This window comes from Anarhichas minor, unplaced genomic scaffold (assembly GCF_050575085.1).
Source record: "Anarhichas minor isolate MPS153535 unplaced genomic scaffold, ASM5057508v1 ptg000073l, whole genome shotgun sequence".
Taxonomy (NCBI): Eukaryota; Metazoa; Chordata; class Actinopteri; order Perciformes; family Anarhichadidae; genus Anarhichas; species Anarhichas minor.
In genome coordinates this window covers 3,741,665-3,764,376 of record NW_027466519.1, presented here as the reverse complement: position 1 = coordinate 3,764,376, position 22,712 = coordinate 3,741,665, and the positions used below count along the sequence as shown (strand labels likewise).

At 42.3% G+C, this 22,712-nt stretch overlaps 1 protein-coding gene and 1 pseudogene across 1 annotated transcript; one reads left to right on the top strand and one right to left on the bottom strand.

The window, feature by feature from the left end:
• The first annotated feature begins 590 nt into the window (after window positions 1–590).
• Window positions 591–7,541, top strand: slc30a5 (solute carrier family 30 member 5). The gene is made up of 16 exons (XM_076079784.1): window positions 591–1,120; window positions 1,300–1,422; window positions 1,538–1,604; window positions 1,913–1,998; window positions 2,171–2,258; window positions 2,407–2,494; window positions 2,619–2,695; window positions 2,808–2,978; window positions 3,124–3,412; window positions 3,607–3,815; window positions 4,176–4,333; window positions 4,450–4,579; window positions 5,634–5,904; window positions 5,988–6,214; window positions 6,899–7,027; window positions 7,262–7,541. The coding sequence occupies exons 1-16, from the start codon at window positions 1,050–1,052 to the stop codon at window positions 7,430–7,432; spliced, it is 2,355 nt and encodes a 784-aa protein (XP_075935899.1). The 5' UTR covers window positions 591–1,049; the 3' UTR covers window positions 7,433–7,541.
• An 896-nt stretch (window positions 7,542–8,437) lies between these two features.
• Window positions 8,438–21,255, bottom strand: LOC142935241 (MAM domain-containing protein 2-like; annotated as a pseudogene).
• Window positions 21,256–22,712: the final 1,457 nt, after the last annotated feature.

The following is a 22,712-nucleotide window of genomic DNA, read 5'->3' as shown; positions in this document are numbered from 1 at the left end:
ATGTTTGAGTATTAATTATGAGGTAGTAAGTCAAAATCTGGACTTTACCATAAAATAGGAAGTCTAAATATTTACCCTGCAAGTCAAAATTATGATATATGAAGTAAATAATATGATTGTTTGAGTAAAAATGGTAAACACATGAAACAATCTATACAATTTTGACTTTTCTGAGAACATTTTGACAAAATTATGATACAGAAGTCAATATTCTAAGTAATCCCAAATCAAATTCATGGCTCAGTATCTCAGTAATGTGGACTTGGTATCTAATATTAACTCTGATATTACATTTTTTGTCATTCCTAACCTTTTTCCAAGCGGAAACGGGCTCCCATAAGAACACCCTTTATGATTTTGTTTTAAAACTTCGCAATATTGCGACGAAAGACAACAGAAGTCATCGTTGAAGTCGCTCAGCTTTCTAAAGATTGGCATAAAATCAAGTTAAAATCAAGCACATCATTTATATTTAACTACTTCGTTACTTTCTACCACCGTCGTCATCCTCGACGCATAAATCTGAACTGCGCAGGAGTGACGTTCGTGAATGATAAACGGACGTGACGTGGACTTGTTTACCGTGTCCGGAAGTGCTGTGGCTTCTTGGCCAGCTTGGATGTTTTATCCTTTTAATACGGACTCTAACTGTTATTGTGGTCAGCTCAACCGAGGACTCGTTACTTATCTAGCTCTAACTAGGAGACCACATGTAATTGTTTGACGTACTTTGTACATAGACGACCGTGTTGTAGAAACTTTGGATACAATCTAACTCAACTGGCATGCCAGAGGGCTAGCTAGCTAGCTAACAGGCTAACAGGCAAAGAAAGCTGTCACCTGACTGAAGGTTTATGCTCGTGTATAGTTTATTTTAGATATTGAGTTAAGAATGAATAAGAGCATGAAGCAGCCCGGCCGTATTCTTTACCGGTGACGTTGAATGGGCTGTGGTTTAATTTCATTATTCATTTAACAGTAATGTTTAGGATATTAGGGGCATAAATACTGCAACTGGACTTAAACTGGTCGACTTTAGGTGCTTGAAGATGGAAGAAAAATACAGCAGCAACGTACTGTCGGGGGGCAAACTGGGCATGGTCGAAGTGCCCAATTCTAGGTATGTGTCTGTTGATCTTACATTAATCTCATCCAACTGGTGTGAGTTATTACTTATGTTGCATCTAATGATTAGTCTCAGCATATCAATTGAGTAGCTGATTAACCTATGATGACGTGTTTCCGTTGATTGTTTTTCCCCTCAATGCTTATAATCTCTTCTTTGTCTTTTTCTGTCAGGTTAACCAGATACATAGTTTTACTGATTGTCACGAAGGTCCTGAAGGCTCTTGGGATCTTTGAATCTTATGATATCCTAAAAGTTGTTCACATTGTCCAGTTCATCTTCATACTAAAATTAGGGTACGCACTCGTATCACCTGCTTATTGAACTTACACTTGTTGTGTATTATTATAACAGCAGGTATTTTATTTATGGCGGGTGACAACATGCTGACAGTGACCCTTCTTTTCTCAGGAGTGCTGTTATTCTGCTTTTTTTTCAAAAGCCTTTCTCGTCTGGCAAAGTCATCTCAAAAAGACAGGTGTGTGTGTAATTAGTTTCCTTTTTCTATTTGTGCGTGATCCAGCTCTTGCTTCATTGAAGAAAAGAAACAAGATTTTTCTCTGTTGCTCGTAGTTTCATCTGCCATTTCTGCTTCATTCGACATTATATTGGAGGCGCACACTGTAAAGGTTGAGCTTTATAAAAGGAAAAAACATTGTGTCAATGCCTTTTTTTTTTTTTCACTCAAATAGAAATTCTAAATCAACCAGCACTGAAATCTTACTTATTGCCACTTAAAGATAACAATAATAATCAGTTTTCTTTTTGAATCTGTTTTCTTTTTAGTGGATAAAGTTGCTAAAGCATGCTGTTTTCAGCTGTGTCATATCCCTCCTGGGCTTCTTCGGTCTGACTCTCTGTGGACCTCTAAGGTAAGATGTCACCAATAATGTGTGCTCAGAGTAAGTTTGTAAAGGCAACAATGCTACGTGCATGCATGTGAGCATATGTGTGTGGTTTTAATTGTGTGTTTACGTCTTTCTGTGTGCTCATGCAGACTCTGTTGTGTTTAGTGTGTGATTTAAAATCAGTGTTTTTTCACAGGACATTGTTGCTTTTTGAGCACAGTGATGTGGTGGTCCTTGCTCTCCTCGGTGTCCTGTTCACAAGCTCGGGTGGGGGGCCGTCCAAGGTAAGAGGCCACAAGTTCACACAACTGGTTTGAAATCACAAACTTGCCCCCACATTAACTACCTGAGTTGCACTGTGTATACTGCCTCAGGTTAATCTATCACTGTGGTAGAAATATGTTTCTGTTTGGTTTGTCTGACTTAACGCAGACCAGAGGCGCTGCTCTCTTCATCATCGCCGTGATCTGCATCCTCCTCTTCGACAACGACGATCTCATGGCAAAGATGGCGGAGCACCGTATCCTTTGCTCCTCATGGCGTGCAGCGGTTACAGCTGTTTTCTCAGTTATTGGCCTGATGTGTTGGTGTTTATTGTATACCTCTGCTTATATTGTGTCTGCCTTGACTCGTCTTCAAACCAGCCGAGGGACATCATGACAGCGCGCTCACTCATTTCCTCTACACAGCCATTGCGTTTTTAGGGGTTGCAGATCATAAAGTAAGCAAAAGCCGTATCGTGCATTAAAGTTTGTTTAATGCTGCTCACAGAATCATAGTAAAGTATTAGTTCTGCCTTCTAAATTAAATTCCTCTCTCTGTCTTCCCTTCAGGGGGGTGTAGTGCTGCTGGTGGCCTCCCTGTGCCTGAAGGTGGGCTTCCACACGGTCTCCAGGAAACTGTCAGTGGAAATTGGTGGTGCGAAACGCCTCTATGCACTTGACAACCTGGTTTCAGCTATTGTGCTGCTCCCCTGGGTCATAGTGCTCTCACTGACTACAGAAGTAAGTGCGCAGACCATGTGTGTCTTCTATGTCTTTTTGCGCTCGCATGAGTTCAGAAAAAAAGTATTTTTGTCTTCCTCTGTGTCACTCGCATGCTTTGTTTGACCTCCTCACTGACTGCTTCTTCACTCCGTCTCAACACCAGAGTAAAGTAGAATCGTGGTCGGCCCTCATCCTGCCGTTTGGGATGATCATCCTCTCCGTGATGATCCTGGAGTTTTACGTAGAGGCCATCTGCAACACAAAGATGGAGGCGCCGAGGTGCGCCCGCTACGGCGCCATCGCGCTCTTCCTCAGCGCCCTGCTGCTGGCCAATTTCTGGACTCACCCGCTGACCGATCAGCTGCGCTCCATGAGCAAGCCGCCCCAGCAGGTCAGCACGGAGCATGTGCTCTCGGGAGGAGTGATCGTCAGCGCCATCTTCTTCATCATGTGTAAGTAAAGGCTGTGGGAGTCGGCGCCTCACCTACTACTTGGGTGTGCATACCCAGCAGCTCTGGCAAAGCATGTATGGATATTTATTTACCTCTGTAGTTCACCAGTCTCACTGAAAAGCTAAATTCCTGGTGTTTTCAGTCCATATACTTATGTTAAATGTGTATCTATTCTCCTCCCTCTCCGTCTGCAGCCTCCAGTATTCTCTCATCTCCGTCAAAGAAAGGTCATAAGGGCACCCTGGTGGGTTACTCGCCTGAAGGGACCCCTCTGTACAATTTCATGGGTGACGCCCTGCAGCACACGTCGCAGTCCCTCCCACGGTTCATCAAAGAGTCCCTGAAACAGATCCTCGAAGAATACGATTCCAGACAGATCTTCTACTTCCTGTGTCTCAACCTGGTACGCACAGTGTCGGGAAAAGTTATTCAAGAATGTTATTGGAGTGGGGAATTCACTGAAATGCTTAAAAATTGGCAGCACCACATAAATACTTGATTTGCCAGGGATATTTATGGATTTCTAATTTTCAAAATAAGAGCTTTCTTAATAAAATGGAAATCCCAGGACATAAAGTCTGGTTTGTAAAGTCTATTAATGTCAACTGTCCAATAGAGATTGATAATCTAATAAGAAGGCTGTTGCTGGGATATTCCCTACAAACTGCTCCTGCTCTCCTCTAACATCTTATTTTATATTTCCAACTCAAAGACACTTTGCATTTTGAGGTGACTGTAAGGTTTGCTGCTCTGCACGTTTCAGGCGTTCACCTTTGTGGAGCTGTTTTATGGTGCTTGGACCAACAGCCTGGGACTGATCTCTGACGGTTTCCACATGCTGTTTGACTGCTCCGCTTTAGTCCTCGGCTTGTTTGCGGCCCTCATGACGCGCTGGAAAGCCACCAGGATCTTCTCCTACGGGTAACGTCCATCAGGAACATTGGGAAAGGCTTTCGTAGGAGACGCTGGAAAAATGCAAAGCATTTTAATATTCAGCTGGATCTAAAAATGAACTCTTATTCTTCTTTTTCTTGCAGGTATGGTCGTGTGGAAATACTTTCTGGATTCATCAACGGCCTGTTCCTGATGGTCATCGCTTTCTTTGTCTTTGTTGAGTCAGTCACCCGCGTGTTGGATCCTCCGAATATCAACACAGACATGCTGACTGTGAGTAAACTGCATCGACCGCTTAATGTTCCGGCCTTTGACTGAATGTGCGTTTGCTCCAACCTGTTGATGCACTTCAGTAACATTTATATTCTATCTCCTGGTTCGTCTGATCATGATTTTACCTTTTCATCTAATATCAAGTATCTGCCAATACACTGTGCTCCCCAGATATTTATATTTTCCTACATTCACATTGTACTCTTCAATAAGTAATTCATTTTAGTATTAGAGTGGCAATAGACAACATTGCCCCCCCCCCCCCCCCAGTGTTTCCAAGTGGTATTATTGGTAAGAAGTATTATTAAGTGGGCCGGTGTTGTTACTCACTGATCTAGTAGAAAACAGGTCAACTGAATGTCGGTGTGGAACCCTCTCAGCTCTCTCCGTCGAGTGTTTTTCCGTGGTTCACTCTGGAGTTTCCACCGTTTTTTCCACCCGTAAACTTTTATTAACAACACAGTATTATAGCAATACAAATTACTGCGGTTGTTCCTCTGTCAATCATTGCCCAAAACCAAAGCGTTCTCCTCTTTCTGTTTTGGTTGAGCAGCGGTTGAAGCACTTCCCTTGTGGAGTAAATGGAGCCTTTATTTTTCTAGGACTATAGTTAAGTATAGTTTTAATTTAAATGCTGATGGTTTCATTATTCTATAGCTTTCACAATGTGAAGTCAACATTTACTTCATAATGATAAGTTAAAGCAAAAATGGCCTGCATCATTTCTTGTCCTTTATAATATAGAAGAACAAAGTAAACAGTTAGAAGAAATGGGCTTTTACCAGACAGCATCTTTTCATTAGACCCTCCCTATCCAGGTGCATTTTGGGAACTGTATGATCAACCTGAGGAACACAGACTGTATGGACATTTAATAACTGATACTTTGTTACTCAGCAAAGCAAGCTATCTGAAAAAGTATAGTTTTTGTGTTTGATGATATCCAGCACGAGTTTCACACTGCAGTCCTTGTAGCTGCTTAATGTTCATTCATCACGTAGCCAGACATCACTCAGTCTGAACTCTGTGTGTCGTGTGTTTTTGTCTCCTCTAGCCGGTGTCTGTGGGCGGCTTACTGGTCAACCTGGTGGGTATCTGCGCTTTCAGTCACGCTCACTCCCACGGCGGCAAAAGCTGCTCGTCAAATGACCACGGTAACTCGCACCACGGCCACTCCCACAGCGAGCACAGCCACGGAGGGCACGGCCACTCCCATGGAGGGCACGGGCACGGCGGGCACGGCGGGCACGGTGGGCACAGCGGACACGGCAGCCACGGCCACTCCCATGGCTCCGGGGGTGGAGGCATGAACGCTAACATGAGAGGTGTGTGTGTTTCGTTAAAAAATAAACGTTGTGGAATGGAAGTTGTAGCCAGATAATATTCTTATGGGTTTTTTTCCTTCCAGGTGTTTACCTCCACGTCCTGGCTGACACGTTGGGCAGCGTCGGTGTCATCATCTCCACCATCCTCATCCGTCAGTTCGGCTGGTTGATCGCCGACCCTATCTGCTCGCTCTTCATCGCCACGCTTATTTTTCTCAGCGTCATCCCGCTGCTGAAGGACGCCTGCGAGGTTCTTCTTCTACGAAGTCCCCCAGAAAACGAGAAGGAGCTGAACATCGCGCTGGAGAAGGTGAGGAGTCACACGTGACAGAACGTTACTGCAGTTTTCTTTAACAGATGAGGGTTTAGCTGCACACTAATCTAACACACTAAAACCTTCCACTGGGACAAATTAAGTGGTTTAGTGTAAGTTTTGAACTTTTCTTGTAACATGTGAAATCAGTAGTATGTGATGCCTTTTAACTCTACAAAATAGGTTGTGTGTTTGGTATTCTGTTTATTTGATTCTTGGCAGATTAATTAAATTTGGAAGAAGATTCAGGCCATTTGCAAAGAAAGTTTTTTTTTTTTAGTTTTTAGGTGAGATCCAGGAATTCTTGCTATTTTCTAGTTCGTGAGTTAAGATTAGCATATACTACATGTATAGCATATCTTAACTGCTGTACTTACATGAACACAAATACATGCCATATGTCCCACGGTTGCCTGTCACGTGTCAACTATTTTAATCATCTGGATCTTAACATTTTGTTGTTAAAATAACAAAATAGGAGGACAATGCCTCGGCCTGCTCTCTATAACTTGTGTTCATGCTGTAAATCTCCCTTTTCTTGAAACAAATGACGATCTATTGAAGTAGAGTACTCTCCTCCAAATTCAAGAAAGGTCTCGTGCATTATCATTGGCCTTGAACAGTAAAAACATCATCACCCCGTCAGCAAATGTTTCAATAGTTTCCGTGGTGTTGTTTCAGATTGAGAAGATCGAAGGAGTTTTGTCGTTCAGAGACCCTCATTTCTGGAGGCATTCAGCCAACGTGATCGCAGGGACCATCCACCTCCAGATCATGGCGGATGTGGTGGAGCAGAGGATCATACAGCAGGTCGGTACAAACTGTAGAATCCAGAGTCATGCTGATGTTTCATATCGGAGGACTTAACTCCATCATACCAGCTAACAACAGTTCTCCTTGATCTGTTTGTTATTGGAGAGTCATTGATGGGTCATTTTACATTCATGCGCCCTAGAGGAAGAATCCTCGGGCTCACTGCTGTGAAATCTTAATTTAGGATATTGACATTTCTGATTGGTCTGTGTGATTTCCCCTATTACAAAGGTGACGGCCATTTTGAAAGACGCCGGGGTGAATAATCTGTCGGTCCAGGTGGAGAAGGAGGCGTACTTCCAGCACATGTCTGGACTCAGCACAGGATTTCAGGAAGTTCTGGCAATGACGCAGCAGATGGAGTCCATAAAATACCTGAAAGACGGGACGTGTATCATGTAACGACCATCTGTTGGACCAAATTAAACCGTCTCTCCCCTTTTTTGATTGAAATGTACAGTATATGTATGTATGTATGCGGTTTAAAATAAATCTGAATATATTGGTTTTACCTTTTGTGTTTGAACAAGTATTTCATCTAACTTTATTATTTGCATTTGTCACTTTCACAGAAGAAGTGCCTTATGGTAGTCTAGTGGAAACAAACAACGTTTCATCTGTTTGACTGCTTACGTAATGGTTCAGAAGAAATGTATTTTACTTTCTCAGGCACATCTGTAACACAACTGGGGATTGTAATTGACACTTCCGACCATTACAGCTAACTGGTGAGTTCTGACAAAATACAGTTTTAGAAGAATAATTATAGTCATATGTTCTGTGTCATTGTTGTTCTAGTTTTTTGGGCCCAACTAGGGACATGTTGGAAACATTTTGATATGAATTTCACTAATGACACCGCGATGATGACATCGGTCTTTCTTGATTAATTGGCAGATCATGCTTCGCTAAGTATTGCCTTCAGCAGTTATCAATGATAGAAACCCAAAAAAGAGTGGTGAATAACGCTCTAGCTTTATTTGAGCATTAATCTAATGCATATAAATGTGAAGAAACACACTGTTAAACACGCTCTCTATAGCTACAGTGCAGAGAGAAATGCTGACTGTGACACAACTGATATGTGTTGCTCCATGAAAACAAAACTACGTGAAAAGATTACTTTTACCCAAATCCCTACGTGTTCAGATTGACATGCCGGATTGTCCGGAGTCTGTAATGTGCAAAAAAAAAAACGAGGTTAATGCATCCTACGCAGCTGACTTCCTCTTGCCTTCTACTCGATCTCATTGGAGGTTCCCACGGTGGCCTTGGTCTCCATTTCTGCAGGGGAATCGAGAAGAAATCAGGAAGCTGCTACAGACCTTAAATTGATAATTTAGATTTTTTTTTTTTTTTTTTTTTCAGTTAAAAAAAATCCCATAATTTTATGATCATATACTGTGCTTTTTTTTTTTTTCTTGGATGTTTACTCTGTAGCCGTATGTTCAACAAATATCTTAGATTCTGCAGATTGTTTACCCGGGCAAGGCCCGCCTTCCAAGATGATGTCATCAATGGCGATGTCACTCCTAACTGATGAACCTCTGGTCGCTTCAAACACAATCTGAAAACATATTTCTCACAGTGAGTGATGAGCAGTGGCAGAAGAAGCACTCGGATCCTTCACTTAAGTACGTGTAGCAACACAACGATGTAGTGGTATACCATAACACATAAGTCTATAAGCCAGCTGCCATTATTGCCTATCGTTCAGGGTCCCCCGTGTCCAGCACACAGGCTTTAAATATAAAACAGTCGGGAGAGGTTTTGTTGCACTCTTGCCTGATGCTGGCCGTCGCTCTGGTACTCCACTGTGGCCCTCAGCCAGGCGATGCTCTGCTCGCCGCTCAGTTGCCACAGCAACGCGTCCTTTCCGTCCTTGCGGAGGTGAATGCCGAGCTGACCTGTACCTGAGCCGTACATGTGGTAGTAGAAGCGGAGGCACTGTGGCCCTCTGGAGGCCCTCAGAGGTCGGGACAGCAATCGGACACTCTCACCGGGCAGCATGGGCGACGCCTCCACGTACAGGTAGTATCCTGTCAATCGAGAGCCAACAGGTTTACTCATTCTGTGTGAACAGCACCTTAAGTGTCTCTTTTGTGTATTATAGGCAGAGTATTCTGGACTTGGAAGGAGAGTTTAAGCAGGAAGCCCTCACCGAGTCCCGTGGTGTGGTCTCCCCTGGGGCCGGTGTACGAGGTCGGGGTGGATCCTCTCCTCCACTCCCAGTCGGCATCGTCGCTCTGCTTGTCCTGAGTGTAGCCGCACAGGCCTGCTTCAAAGTCACAGTGTCCTGGCAGAGACAACGCCAACAAACCTGCGACAGGAACATGAATGTCACTTCATGTTGGGTAACACTTTATGACAGTCAACGCTGAAACACAATTATCAACTCACTGCATCTCGCTGGACTGACTCTAACTTTGACTTTAATCTGACCTTTTTTAACTTAAACATTATCTATTTTCATGCTGCTGTGGGAATCATCTGAAACTCTGTTATTATTCTATTTATAGTCACTTTGCCAGCACTGCAGCCACCAGGAGCCCCAAACAAGCAAATAAGGAGTTAGTTTGCTCTGCACTCAATGGTGATTGAAGAATTGCGCCAAAAGATTTCCTCCAGAAATAATGGCTGCCATCAGCTAAACAACATGACTGTTGTGTGTATGTTGATGCGAATGAAACATTTGAAACAAATAACACATTTAGATGAGGGTTGCTGGAGATACGCAAGTTCTTTTTGTTGTTGTCGATTTTTACCTGCTGTCAGCTCACAGTCTCCGAGGCTCACACTGATGTCGTCCAAAGCCACGGAGCCGCAGTCCCAGAAGCTCCTGCAGGTGCTGACAAAAACCACCTGCACAGCACAAAGGCAAACCGTAGGCAGAGGCGTCAACATCGGCTTCACCGCCCCCAGAGGGTTTAAAACCATTGCTCACTCACACCATCACTTCAGAATTGAACGAAAGCAACAAACACTTTGTTGCGGTTGCTTCTGCTCTGATGTTTGTGTGCGGCTCACAAGGAAGAAAATAAATCATCGATCGAATGCCGAGTGGTCTAAAATGGTTCAATATGTAAAGTAGGGAACAAAAGGCCAGTGTGGAGGATGCCTTGGTGCACTTTGGGATCTGGAGGAATTAATTGTCATGCACATAACCACATGCTGATGATGCTGTGTCCTCTAACAGCAGTTGTGTGGTAAATAAAAGAAAGAAAGTCACAGAGCAGAACTTTAAAGGCTCACCAGAACACCAAAGTAAAGGTTTTTATGAAAGTAGTAATCTGTTTATTTCTTTGTCATGTCAAATGTTTAGCCTGTTCCTCTTTCTTTCTGTCCTGCTTCCTTCTTTTGTTTTTCATCTTTTTATATTTAGTTAATCCATCCATTGGTTTATTTGAGTTTTTACGTGTTTTGTTTCTTTAATTGTTCCTAAATTAGCTCCTCTGAAATAGTTATTTTTCCTTTAGCCATTTTAGCAGCTTAGCTGTAGTGCCAGTTTATTGGTCCACCATTTTGGGCCAGACCATTGACTGTACCTGGGAGAAAACTTCTCCCCTTATGGTTAGTACCTCCTGTCCTCTGTTCGTCTTTTTTACTCACCCACTCACTCACTCCCTTCCTTCCCTTTTTTTTAATATCCTTTCATTTGATCTTTCCTACCCTCCTTACTCTCTTCTTGCACTCATTCTCCACTGTTATTCTGGCTGATGTGATATTTCCACTTCCTCTCCTCTGACCTTGGCAGGCTGTGATGTCTGGAAGGTGACGTCCGTGGTGATCCAGAGTCCTCTGGAATTCTCCCCCTGAGTCCAGATCTTCTCCTGGCTGCTGCTCTGCTGCTGCTGCTGCAGATACACAGCAAGAGCCTGGTCCGTCTGGTTGAAACCTGCAGTTTCCAGAGTTATTTATGTCTGGTGAGTCAGTACAAAAAAACATAAATCGCAGCATAGGATTCACTCATGGCAAATATATCTTTCTATCTGATGAGTTTTCGGGTGCCACTCACCCCTCAGGGAGTAGTAGAATCTCAGGCAGTACTTCATGTTCCCTGGCAGAGTTGGACCGATCAGACGGCTAACGTAACCGGAGCGTGGGCTCAGCTGGGAATGAGCCAACAGGAAATATCCTGGAAGGAGAAGACAGACTTTATCTTCTTGAGAAAATGTCTCTGTCATAAATCTGCTCGCCATGAATGTTCCCATGACTCACACCTGTTATTGATCTTAATTTCAACAGTTTTTCAGCCTCAAATCCCACTTTACCATCCAGAGGTGCCACTGTTTTCAAAGCTGTGTGAATTGAGTTTCAAACAGATTGATACAAAGCCACCACCAAATCACTGGCTTGTGAAGTTGTAATCGCTAAAATTCTGCAGAGTCGTAAAATAATCATCCAGGATTTTGGCTCTGCATAAGCCCCAACAGTCATTTGACCCAATGTAAAATTTGAAATATTAGTTAAGGGTGTAAGCTTCTCCACTGGTTTAGCAATGCGCTCCTGTAACATTGTCAGACTCACGATGGATTGTTATTGAAAAAGAATCAAAATCAATGCAGCAGCACCGGAGAAATGGGCTTTTTCAATTCACACATTCTTCTTTCTTCTTGTCAAAACCCGGTGCCTACATTACCCAAAATACAACTTCACTCGATTCACTTGCACAGATGTTGATGTGATATGCTAGTAGCGGTTACTGTAGCTTCGAGCTGCTAGCCTCAAGCAGAGATTTGGCTTTTGACATCTGGTGAACGCACTTCTTTCTAACTCCAATCCCACATTTATTTTTAATTTTTAAACTTCTTCTCCAACTGATGGCGACTCAATTCCCCTTTAATGCAGGTTTAAGTATTCAAGACTATCGGTTGTCGAAGCCCACCTGCGCCTGTGGTGTGGTCTCCGTTCCTAAATATGTTGGGCTTCACAGACGCTCTCTTCCACGACGACAGCATCCCCTGGTCCTGGGTGTAGCGGCAGAAACCTGACTCAAAGTTACAGCTGGCGATGGAGGGGTCAAAGGTTGGCTCTGTGGAACAAATGTATGGAAGCGGAGTTTTGATGTTAGATAAACTTTTGTGGCTCTGGTTGTATTATTTTACGATTCATCAGCAAGTGTGACATTGTTTATGTACTGTATATTAATAGTCCCTAGAAGATGAATACATTTAAGTTAGTCTCCAGACATTCGTTTTCTTTAATGTATCCTTTAATTAACCAGGTTTGTCCCATTGAGATCAAATATCTCTTTAACAAGGGAGCCCTGGCCAAGAATAGCAGCATCACAGAGTTCCAACAATTGACATAAACAATTAACATAAAAGCACACAGAAGATGGTTCAGTTCTGATTTTGGTAATAACACTATAATTCAATATCCCTGAACATCACAGAAAATATAATAATAATATATATTTTATTCTATATGCCAAATTTGTATCCTCACAACATGTGAACCTCGAAGGTTTTATCTGTTTAATCATGGGCTAAATGCTATTAGTTCTTTAAAATCCTAAAAAGTTAATATTCTGGATGTTCACCCAGAAAGCATTAGATTATAGATATAACTGTTTAGAATGAACAGTAAGTAACTGTGACTGCAGCTCACCAGTGTCTGTGCTGCAAAACTCTGGAGAAAAGGAAATGTCATCAATTGCAACGCGTCCGCCTCTCGGGCTGTTAAAGGATACTTCAAAGACCACCTGGAGAGGAAGAAAGACACTCGTAAACAACGATGCATGCCATGGTGTGCACGCAGATGCAAACCCTCACACAGGAGGGAATTTACACACATAAACATTTCAGCAGTATATGGATTAGTTAGACAAAGTTAGATGGAATTTGATGCTTCGTCTCCTCTTCCAGATTTTGTTAATTTCATTATCTGTTTACGTAAAAGTCATCACATAGAGCTTTAAAATGGACATGAAGCTGACATGTTCACACGGACCTGCATAGAGTATGGTGCCTTCAGGTCCACCTGCACAGGTATCCATTCTTCCAGCATCCCGCTCCAATCGCTCAGGATTTCTGTGTCTGCTCTCCACAGCTCCTGGTACTGACCCAGCTGGTCTCTGGTGTAGACCGAGAACAGGTTCCCCCTCCTCTCGCTCCGCTGGTACTGAAAACTCAGGCAGCCGGACATCGGCACCGTCGTCATGGGAGACACCAGTTTGGCCACTTCTTTGAAAGTTTTGGCGTAGATGGAGTCGACGTACATCAAGTGACCTGAGTGAGAGTTTAAACATGAGCTGTCATGTTCCTCTTAAGGGAGTTTCAATGTTGAATCAGGTCTGACATCCGAGAAATGTAAACCTACTGGGAACATTTTAAATCACGTTTGCTACTTTTATCAAATCTGAGCCATGCAGAAAGCACAGGTCATTGAAATCTCTCCCAGCGCTCTTTACAAAGTGAGTTTAATGTTGCTTGCTTGTGGAACTAACAGGTATATGACAAGGTTGCCACACCCCCTGAGCTCCACAATGAAAGGATAACGATGATGGTATATGTTTCCTATTGACATTGAATGAATTGATCCTAGAACGCTATTAAGACTCATTAGTTTATTTGGAGTCAATCCCTCATACACCGTCCTGCTGCTGTACATGTCAGTTAGAGCACTACATGTGTATTGAAGCTCATCTGAAAATAGTCCCCAACAAATACACTTTCTACTTCTGTTGGAGTAACGTTTACAAAGAACTACAGTGCCCAGCTGTTTTATGACATTACTGAGATTAATTTTAGAAGTCAAACTATTTATTTTTACAGATTTAAACCATTATTAAGAAAGAATAGGAACCCACAGACATTACAGGGAGGTCAGAAAGTAGTGAGAGATGAACCAATGGATTATTATTAGTAATATCAATCTTATCTTTTAAATGTAATCATTACTGATATAAATTATGGCCAAACTGTGCAAAAAATATTTTTTCATTTGCTCTTTTCGTCCAAAATGAAAACCAGCAGGGCTCTAAGTCATTGGATAAAAACACATTTATATGGTTAATACTCACCTGTCTTGTTGTTGTAGGTGTGGTCCTTTGGTATGTTGTTGTGAAGCAGCTGGCCTCCTCCCACATACCAGTTTACATTGGCGTTCCACTGATTGCTGTATCCACACAGGTGAGACTCCTCGAAATCACACTCTAGATGCAGAAACATGACAGGACAGCAGTTATGGGTGTGGGTGCAAAAGGCTTTAGACTTAATAATGTTCCAACAATGTTCATGTGTGTGTGAGTTGAAGCAACAGAGCACAGATGGTCTGAATCCAGAGTTACATGCTTATGTGGATTATTGTTGTGTGGGTGATGTATGCGTGAAGTCACCGACCCAGGCAGTATCCAGAGCTGATGTGGATCTCAAAGATGGCCACGCTGCTCCCAGCGCTCCCTCCAGGTTTACCTTCGAGTACAACCTAATCAACAACATATGTTCAGCGATACCCTGCAACCCTGATGTGGCGTGACACAGGAATGACATAATTGAAATCACGGGACGTATTTAAGGTCAGAGAGAGTGCACCCATGAAACGCACAGACATCTACTTTACTTTTAGAGCTCTGGTGAGCTGCAGGTTTTCTGTAAAATGACTTCCAGCCCTGACATGAGGTCAGGGCTTGTACATGGGACCAAGCATGATCTAAGAGGTCATCTGTACTTTTTTAGATGAATAAATAGCATGTTTTTTATTATCTGTGTTACATTTTAATTCATATCTATTTGACATAGTATTTTGTCTTTTTTTTTTTTTTTTTTGCTGAAATAGACTACAAAGCTCTCTAGGACTACAGATTTGTTAATAATTTCCATTCGGTAGCTTTTTATTGTTAAAATAACATTTAAAATTCTAACATTTTGGGAAAATGTTTTTTTGCATTCTTTCTTATAGATATTGATATTCCTCTTATGTCTGAAGCCTTAAGTAGAATAAGGTTGCAGTGCAGAGTCTGGACGTGGTTAGCTTAAGTACAAAGGCCAGAAACAGTGAGAAGCAGCTGTAGCTGGCTCTCTTCAAAAGGGAACACTTCTAAATCTTGCAATCTACTAAATCTGGTTTGTTTGATCCATACACCAACATGCATATTTTAGGGGGAGTTGCATTGTTTAATTATTATTTGGCAACAATTTCTTTGGAGAAGAGCCAGTCTAGCTGTTTCCCCTTGCCTAAACTGTCTTTATGCTATGCTAAGCTAACCTAACCGCATCCAGACATCCTTAACACACAGATCTATCAAAGCCAGACATTGAGTGTAGCGTCAGCAACATCCAGCACTTATAACTTAATTTATTCATAAATTGCCCTCAGTTGGCACCAATCTTCTCTTCAAACTCTTGGAAAGAAAGCAAAAGTTCTAAAAGAGTTTTAATCAGTATTCAGTGAGAGCAACAAGCAGAGCGTTTCAGCAGTCAGTGTGAAGTTTAACCCTCTGACATATACATTTCTTCACCTGGGTCTACTTTGGACTGAGTACATTATTGCGCTGAGGGGCCCACACAAGGCACAGACCCGACTTACCATTATGTAGGTCACGACCCTGCCAGAGTCAGCTCTGCCTGTGCATATAATATAAACATGTGCCGCACTATTCCCACAGTGTTTGGATAATGTGTGTGTGTGGGTGGGTGTAGGTGCGGGTGTGTTTCTCCACACACTTCATGCTGGCCTTTATCTGGGCCTGCATGTGTAATGTCAACTTTTGTCTTTCCTCCTAAAGCCCGTGAGAACGTTTTCTATTGAACACATTTTCCTTCTACTTCAGAGACCATCACGGAGATTCAGAAGGATTTTCTTTGTAAGACGATGACTTTATCCTCATAACATCACAACTCTTTGCTCGTAAAATCACAACTTTATATTGAAATATTACTTTTCTTCTAAATATACAACTTAATTCTAGACATTTTCCAACTTTGTTATTTCTAATGCTGTGATTTATTCCCCCTCATGTGAAATTGAATCAGCACATTGAAGCTCCTCAGATGATGAACACTTTACATTTTGGACACTGAATGAACTTTCCTCTATAGACACCCTCAGGACAAACATCACACTTTTAGTGCCACTGGTAAGGCTCGAAGAATAGTTACATTTATTATTTATTATCTCCTCTTCAAACAAATATTAGACATTTTTAAAAATACCTTACCCTGTATGGCTCGGTATTGTTCTGCAGGTCCATGCTTGAGATGACCCAGCTGTCAGAGGCGGCCTGGCTGTTCCACAGCGGCTTGTCAAAGCTCTTTCCCTCCGTGCGCTGCAGGACTTCCAGGCTTCCCGACCCGCTGATCTGGTAGACGAGCCTCAGGCAGCTCCACTCGTCCTGCTCCAGAGCCTGACTCAACAGGACCCCTGTGATCGCTCTCTGTGGCCCAGTTTCTGCACCTATCTCGCCAGCCTGGTCATCGCTCATGACTCCGTCCACTGCAACAAAACGACCTGAAATGAAAAGGTATGTGGGATTTAGAACAAATTAATTGCTAACATTGCTGATGTTAAGTGGGGAAAAAGCTGTGATTTGAGGGAAGACTTTTTATTCTACAGGCACAAAATATTGTCAATATCACTTTAATCTCTTTTTGAATGTTGAATGTTTTTTCTGTTTTATTGTCTGCCAGCCCTTAAGTTTCACTGTAATCTAGTTCTTTGAAAAGTTAAAAGTGTTGATAAGACTCTTTTGTCTGTTATTGTGGTTATTTTTAAAACTGATTAAGGTTTTCTGCACAGCAAAGATTGAAACCTAAGCTCTGAATTGATTTGCCACACAGACAGATAAAAAGTAATGCAGTGATGTAACAAGTAGTTCAGTCAAAGAGTTTTCTGGGATTCCTCTTCTGTGTGTGCCTTACCTTCAATATACAAACCAAGTGCTTGGCACAAAGTCACGTAATTCTCAGAGAAAGTCATAAGTTACTTATAAACACAATATTTGCTAACGAGCAAGCTACTTGCTAGCTTGCGAGCATTGACAAGCCCAGAGTGAGAAGCATGAAAGACGGGGGCTCCAATGAAGCTAAATGCTAACATGTTGGCATTTAGCAGCTAATGTTTGTTACCATCACAGTTTAGCATACTAACATTTGCTTACTAGCAATAAACACAAAGAACAGCTGAGATTGATGGGAATGTCATTAGTTTTGCAGGTATTTAGTCATAAACCAAAATGCTGAGCAGGCTGAATTTTTGACCTGAGGATTTGTCACACATCTTCTCTTTAAGATAAAAGGCTGAATACCATCTCTAATGGAACTTTTATCTAAAATAAAATAAGAAAAGTTGAAATTCAGGGAATCAGGAATAACACATCAGGAATTCAGCTCCCACCAAAACAGAGACTCTTGGCTTCTTTTTTTTTTGTGCTACTGGGGCCTCTGGACTCTCCTCACCCGTCTGCCATTTATTATTTGTCCCTGTGGAATGCCGCGCTGCCTTGGGGCTCCTATCCTGACAAACACGCACACTCACAATGGGGATGAGCTCATTTCACATTTAATGCGGTTAATCCAAGATGTGTTTCTTCTTTTCTTATGCCAATGAATTGTAATTGTTTTCAAATGTTTGTATTTACACAAATTAACTTAATTGAAACGTAACCGATCATAACATGGCGCACAATCAAGTTCTTGATTTCATCAGTGTCTCTGCCTTGTTTGAATTCAGAAAAGAAAAATAGTACATAAAATGCTTGATATATTTGACATGACTTAACTTCTCTTACAGACTCAGCTGTGCCGCACAGAGCACTGCTGAGAGAGGGGAATAAATGAGCAAAGACTGAGCACACCATTGGCTACACTGACCTTTTAACAAGCCGGCGGCAATAGCAGCAAGGATGGAAACAGGAAAAGAGAAAGTAGTTGGCATTTCCCAGGGGGAAGACTGGCAGCGAGAGAGGCTGCAGCAGCAGAGCAATTTTCATACAACTACAAGCAAGGATCATGGGAAAAAAAGTCTTAGAAGAGCAGTTTTTCCAACAGAGTCTAGCTGCAGATACACTGGAGCAGCAGGGCACAGTCATGCCTCCCCAATCCAAAGGGTGTAGATGGGAGATGGTTAGATTTAACAAGAATCATACACTCCTTTTAGAAACCAGCAGTTAGTCAATCAATACATTGGTTGGTCCATAGTCATCAAATTGATATAAGGCCAACTTTGGTCATCGACTAACTCTCTAAATGGTTACTTCTTAAGCACCAATTGGCTTTGACCACTTCTTTAGTTACCACTTATGCTGGTTATAACTGTGTCTGTGGGTTACAGAGCTGAAGTCAGGACATTGCTAGCCTAGCTTAGCATAAATACTGGAAGCAAGATGAAACTGTTAACCTGGCTGTCCAACCTTCAAAAATACCCCCACCATCACCTCCAAAGTACACTAGTTAACACATGGTACACACTTGTTTAATCAATACGCTAACACAAATGTAAAAATGCCTCTTTTTGGTTTTAGCAGGAGTTTCTGTGATTTCTGCTGGAAGCCTCATTTCGACAACAAATATCTGGGAAGTCACTGCACCGAACTGTTGTCCCCCCCCCTACTTTCAGTCTTTTTTTCCAAGCTAGGTCAATCACCTCCTGACTCTCTTATCTCGCTCTTGGTAAGAAAGCAAATAAGCATATTTCCCCAAATGCTCCTCTGTTCCCTTTAAGAGGTTATAGGCATTCCTTTCATTGACAGTACACCACTGAGTACGAGGTTAAAAGTAATTATGATTTCAGTATTAGATATTTATAAAGTCAAGTAGGTCCGCTTGAATATGTTCTGGCACTGGAGGACCAAATATATTCTGATTCTGACCCAAATATGGTTGTCTGATTTGCCTATGATTTGGAAGTGTGGATTTAGGCCGATTTATGCTGAGAATAAAGTCCACTGAGCAGGGCCTGGTCCAGTGTCTGCACCTTGAATCAGACCAGTACTCGGACTGGTTCTGGTGGATCATTCATCATAAGTTTACCATAATAGGCCTGCCAGATTTAGTTTTTACATTTAGGTTTTGTGAAGTTAAAATCAGATCGAAGAGCTGAGTGTTTCGTAACATCAACATAACCTCCACCTCTTAAATCAGGCCCTGCTTCATGTCACAATTAACTTGACAGGATCCTGCTGCAAGTACAACATGAGGCGTCTGTCTCAAGATATCTGCAGCTGGACCCTTCTCAACATTTCGTGCAAGCACGGCTACAGCATGTGAGAATGAAGTTGGCAACAGTTGTGTAGTCTCTAGAACAGGGGGATGTACAAATGATCTAAGCCGCATTCATCTGTTGGCTTTCATCGCTTAACATAACTATTGACTGACATAACGTACATATGTGTGTGTGTGCACAGAACTCGACTGTATCAGCTGCAGTACTAACCCAGCGAGAATGCCTAAATGTGTTATTTCACTGACTCCAGATGTTCGGAGATGCTGGAATCAATGCAGACCAGATGGGCTTCTTTTCACCGGCATGCTTCGTTCGTTTGGCTAAAACCAGCACCAAAACAACTGCAACATCACAGCTTGAACCACTAAAAGAGCCACAGTAAAGCCTACACTCAGTGCAAGAAAAAAACGTTTTGAAGAAAAGACTGAAGATGCTGCGTGGCAAGTTCCCCAGTACCATCTTTATGCAGGGTCCAGCTTGTGAAGTCTGCATCTGACGTGTATCTGCAGGTGTCGGACTCAAAGTTGCAGGAGCCTGGCAACAGCTGGTTGTGGGCTTGGATGGTGGCTTTGAACACAGAGAAAGAAAACGAGGGAGGGGAGAAAACGGAGAGAGGGAATGGTAAGTATGAATCATAGCAACTGGCATTAACAGAAACATGCCCTCATTCACCAGCACTGGCACGACCGTTAAAAAGTACTCACCAGCAAAAGTCAAGAGGTAGAATGGAAGCATTGCAGCTCTCTCTGGAAACAGATCGACCCTCCGAGGAAATAAGGAAAGCAAAAGTAGGTCTGTTTGTCGAAAAAAGAAATACAAGAAGTTGCAGGAAAAGTTTGTTTTTGAAGATTCCTCTGGTGTGTTGTCGTTTGAGTGTCTCTCCAGCTCACAGACTGGCAGCACACTGCAGATGCACCGCTGGGAAGTGTGCGTGTCTGGACAACAGAGCAGGGAGGAGGAGGAGGAGGAGGAGGAGAGAGGGCACTACTGAGGAGAGAAGGAGGAGGAGAAAGAAGGTGAGTGATGACCTGGTGGGATGCCAGTGAGGGAGCAGAGAAAAGAGAAACAAGGGAGGGTGGGGGAAAGAAGTGTTTTGTTAAATGCAAGAGGTATCCTAAAAGAGACGTTTCTAACAACGCCTGCAACAGTTTCCTAACCCTAACCAAGGAGTTTTAGTTAATTAATTTAGTTAACCAAACCGTGACCATAGTTAAACCAAATGTTGTTGTTTTGGTTTGAGGTCGATGTCCAGTAAATAAATCAACATGATACGATTACAATAGAGACAATCCACATGACAAAATCATACATAGAATGTGAACATGGAAATGAAGAGAGATGGATCCAGGAGCTTCCAGGTGTCCCACTAACACAGGGGTGGGCAATTATTTTTCCCAAGGGGCCGCATGAGAAACAGGGACTGTTGTGGAGGGCCGGACCAATAGACTGAACTCAATCCTGCTCAATATTATTCTTGTAACTAGTATATTTGCTTGTAAGCTCAGTTCGCCAACACATTGCAGTGACGCTGCTGCTCGCACATACGTTCACTAACATACGTAAATTGAGAAGAAAAAAAACAACAAAAGTCGCCTTCAATGCAGCTATGCAATGCAGCTATATTCTGTGCATGATGTAGGCTACACGTATTTACGTTTTATTCCTAATTTCACAATGACCTCGCGCGGGCCGCACGGCAACAGCTCGCGGGCCGTACAATGCCCAGGTCTGCTCCAGATGAAGCTGGTTCTGTCCACGCAGGTCCAGACGGTGCTCACCAGTTATACCAGCGGACCACAGGCGGTTTTTACGGCGACAAGTGCTTCAAACACTTTAATGGAGAGTAAACGGTGTTCATGACTGTCGTTGGTGTCCTACGGAGCTAATGAAGTTAGCATGCTAGCAGCAAGTAGACGGACCCGAACGTATCCTAGCAACACAGCGCAGCTCAGAGTGAGCAAACCGTTTTAACGGTTAGTTTGTCTGGAGGAGAAGTTGCTGTGGTTTCGTGAAGATGTCTAAATGTAACAGAGTTAATGATTCCACTTGCCATCACTGGCCATTGGTTGCTAGTATTACTATATTATTTAAGTTATTGCTAATCCTTATCATTTTCATATTATCTCCTCCTTTAAATATCATTTACAACTTGTTATCATTAGTTCCCCACGGAGACAAGTGTGTTGTGTGTAACATTAGCGCCCTCTGCTGGCTGCTTGCAGACTTTAGTGGTGCGGCCGTTTTCCTTAACTAACGTTACTCTGAAGCAAGCTGTCTCCGTGGTAGGTTGATCTGTGACAAGCTCCGTTGTGAAACATCTCATTAGATATATAAATATATATATATATATATATATATATATAGTTCTCTGTATAAGTCCCCTTTTTGTTCGTATAATTGTTTTAATTTATAATTTCTAGAGCAAATGGTTTTAACTGATAACTGATTTAGCATTTAGCATTAGTAACATGCCAACAACAGCTAGCTTAAGTATTTGTCTCTTTAATTTGACAGTGTTCCGGAGCTTGTGACCACGAAGTTGTCTATGAGAGTAACTGAAGCTGTTCTGTCTTTTACCAGGTATATTGCACTGAAATGTCATTTTATTTACATGTATACGTGAGTCTGAAGCAAGCTGTCTCGTGTGTTCCGGAGCTTGTGACCAGAAAGTTGTCTATGAGAGTAACTGAAGCTGTTCTGTCTTTTACCAGAGCTATCTATAAACTGAGCTTTGAATAAACGTCTGGTTGGAGCCATAAAGACATCAAGTGTGGCTGAATTAAACACAACGCAACCGAGAGAGTGCACAACTGCTACAATGGTGCCGTGACCCTTCTTCTCAGCCGCGGGATTTCTGCCGACTCATCGTGGGAGAGCAACGTCGATGCGCCGTTCAATCGCCATTTTGTCCACTGTGCCGTGAGTCGCCATTTTGGCTTGGGTTGGACTGCATTAAAAAAAAAAAAACGAGGTGTAAAATGGATGCGGCTTTTGCTTGCTGCTAGTGAAATTGTGAATTTATTGTCTTTTCCCACTCGGTTTTTTTTCCTGGACATGTTCAGAAGTTTTACAATTTTAAACTGATATTTATTTGTGTTTGTGAGCCAAGAGTGTATGTATATATATATATATATATATATATATATATATATATATATATATATATATATATATTTTTTTTTTTTCTCCTCTTTCTCAATTTACACATTCTTTGATTTTGAGTTTTATGCTTTTCACTACCAATGGACAGGCCTGATTTGTTTGGTGTTGGTAGGGGTCGGGGTTTGTGGTTTGACTCACCATTACCGACCGTGGGTGGGCTTAGGGAGAGAAAGCCTGTAACATCTACCCCTCATCATGCTATGGTGATTCAGAGTAAATGTGATGACACATATGCGGCTGCTGATGTCGGATCGAGTGAGCAGTCTGCACCTTCTGTGGGTCAAGATGTGGAGCATGTCCCAGTTGATGTTCTCAGTGACTTAGTGAAGCAGATAGGGACCAGTATTGGAGAGAATAT

What these genes read in the sequence shown, in the direction of transcription:
- slc30a5 (XM_076079784.1), top strand. Translation starts at nt 1,050, where the DNA reads ATGGAAGAAAAATACAGCAGCAACGTACTGTCGGGGGGCAAACTGGGC. An exon ending in ACTTCCTGTGTCTCAACCTG is followed by an intron (nt 3,816 to 4,175) that starts GTACGCACAGTG and finishes TGCACGTTTCAG; the next exon opens with GCGTTCACCTTTGTGGAGCT. An exon ending in ACCAGGATCTTCTCCTACGG is followed by an intron (nt 4,334 to 4,449) that starts GTAACGTCCATC and finishes TTTTTCTTGCAG; the next exon opens with GTATGGTCGTGTGGAAATAC.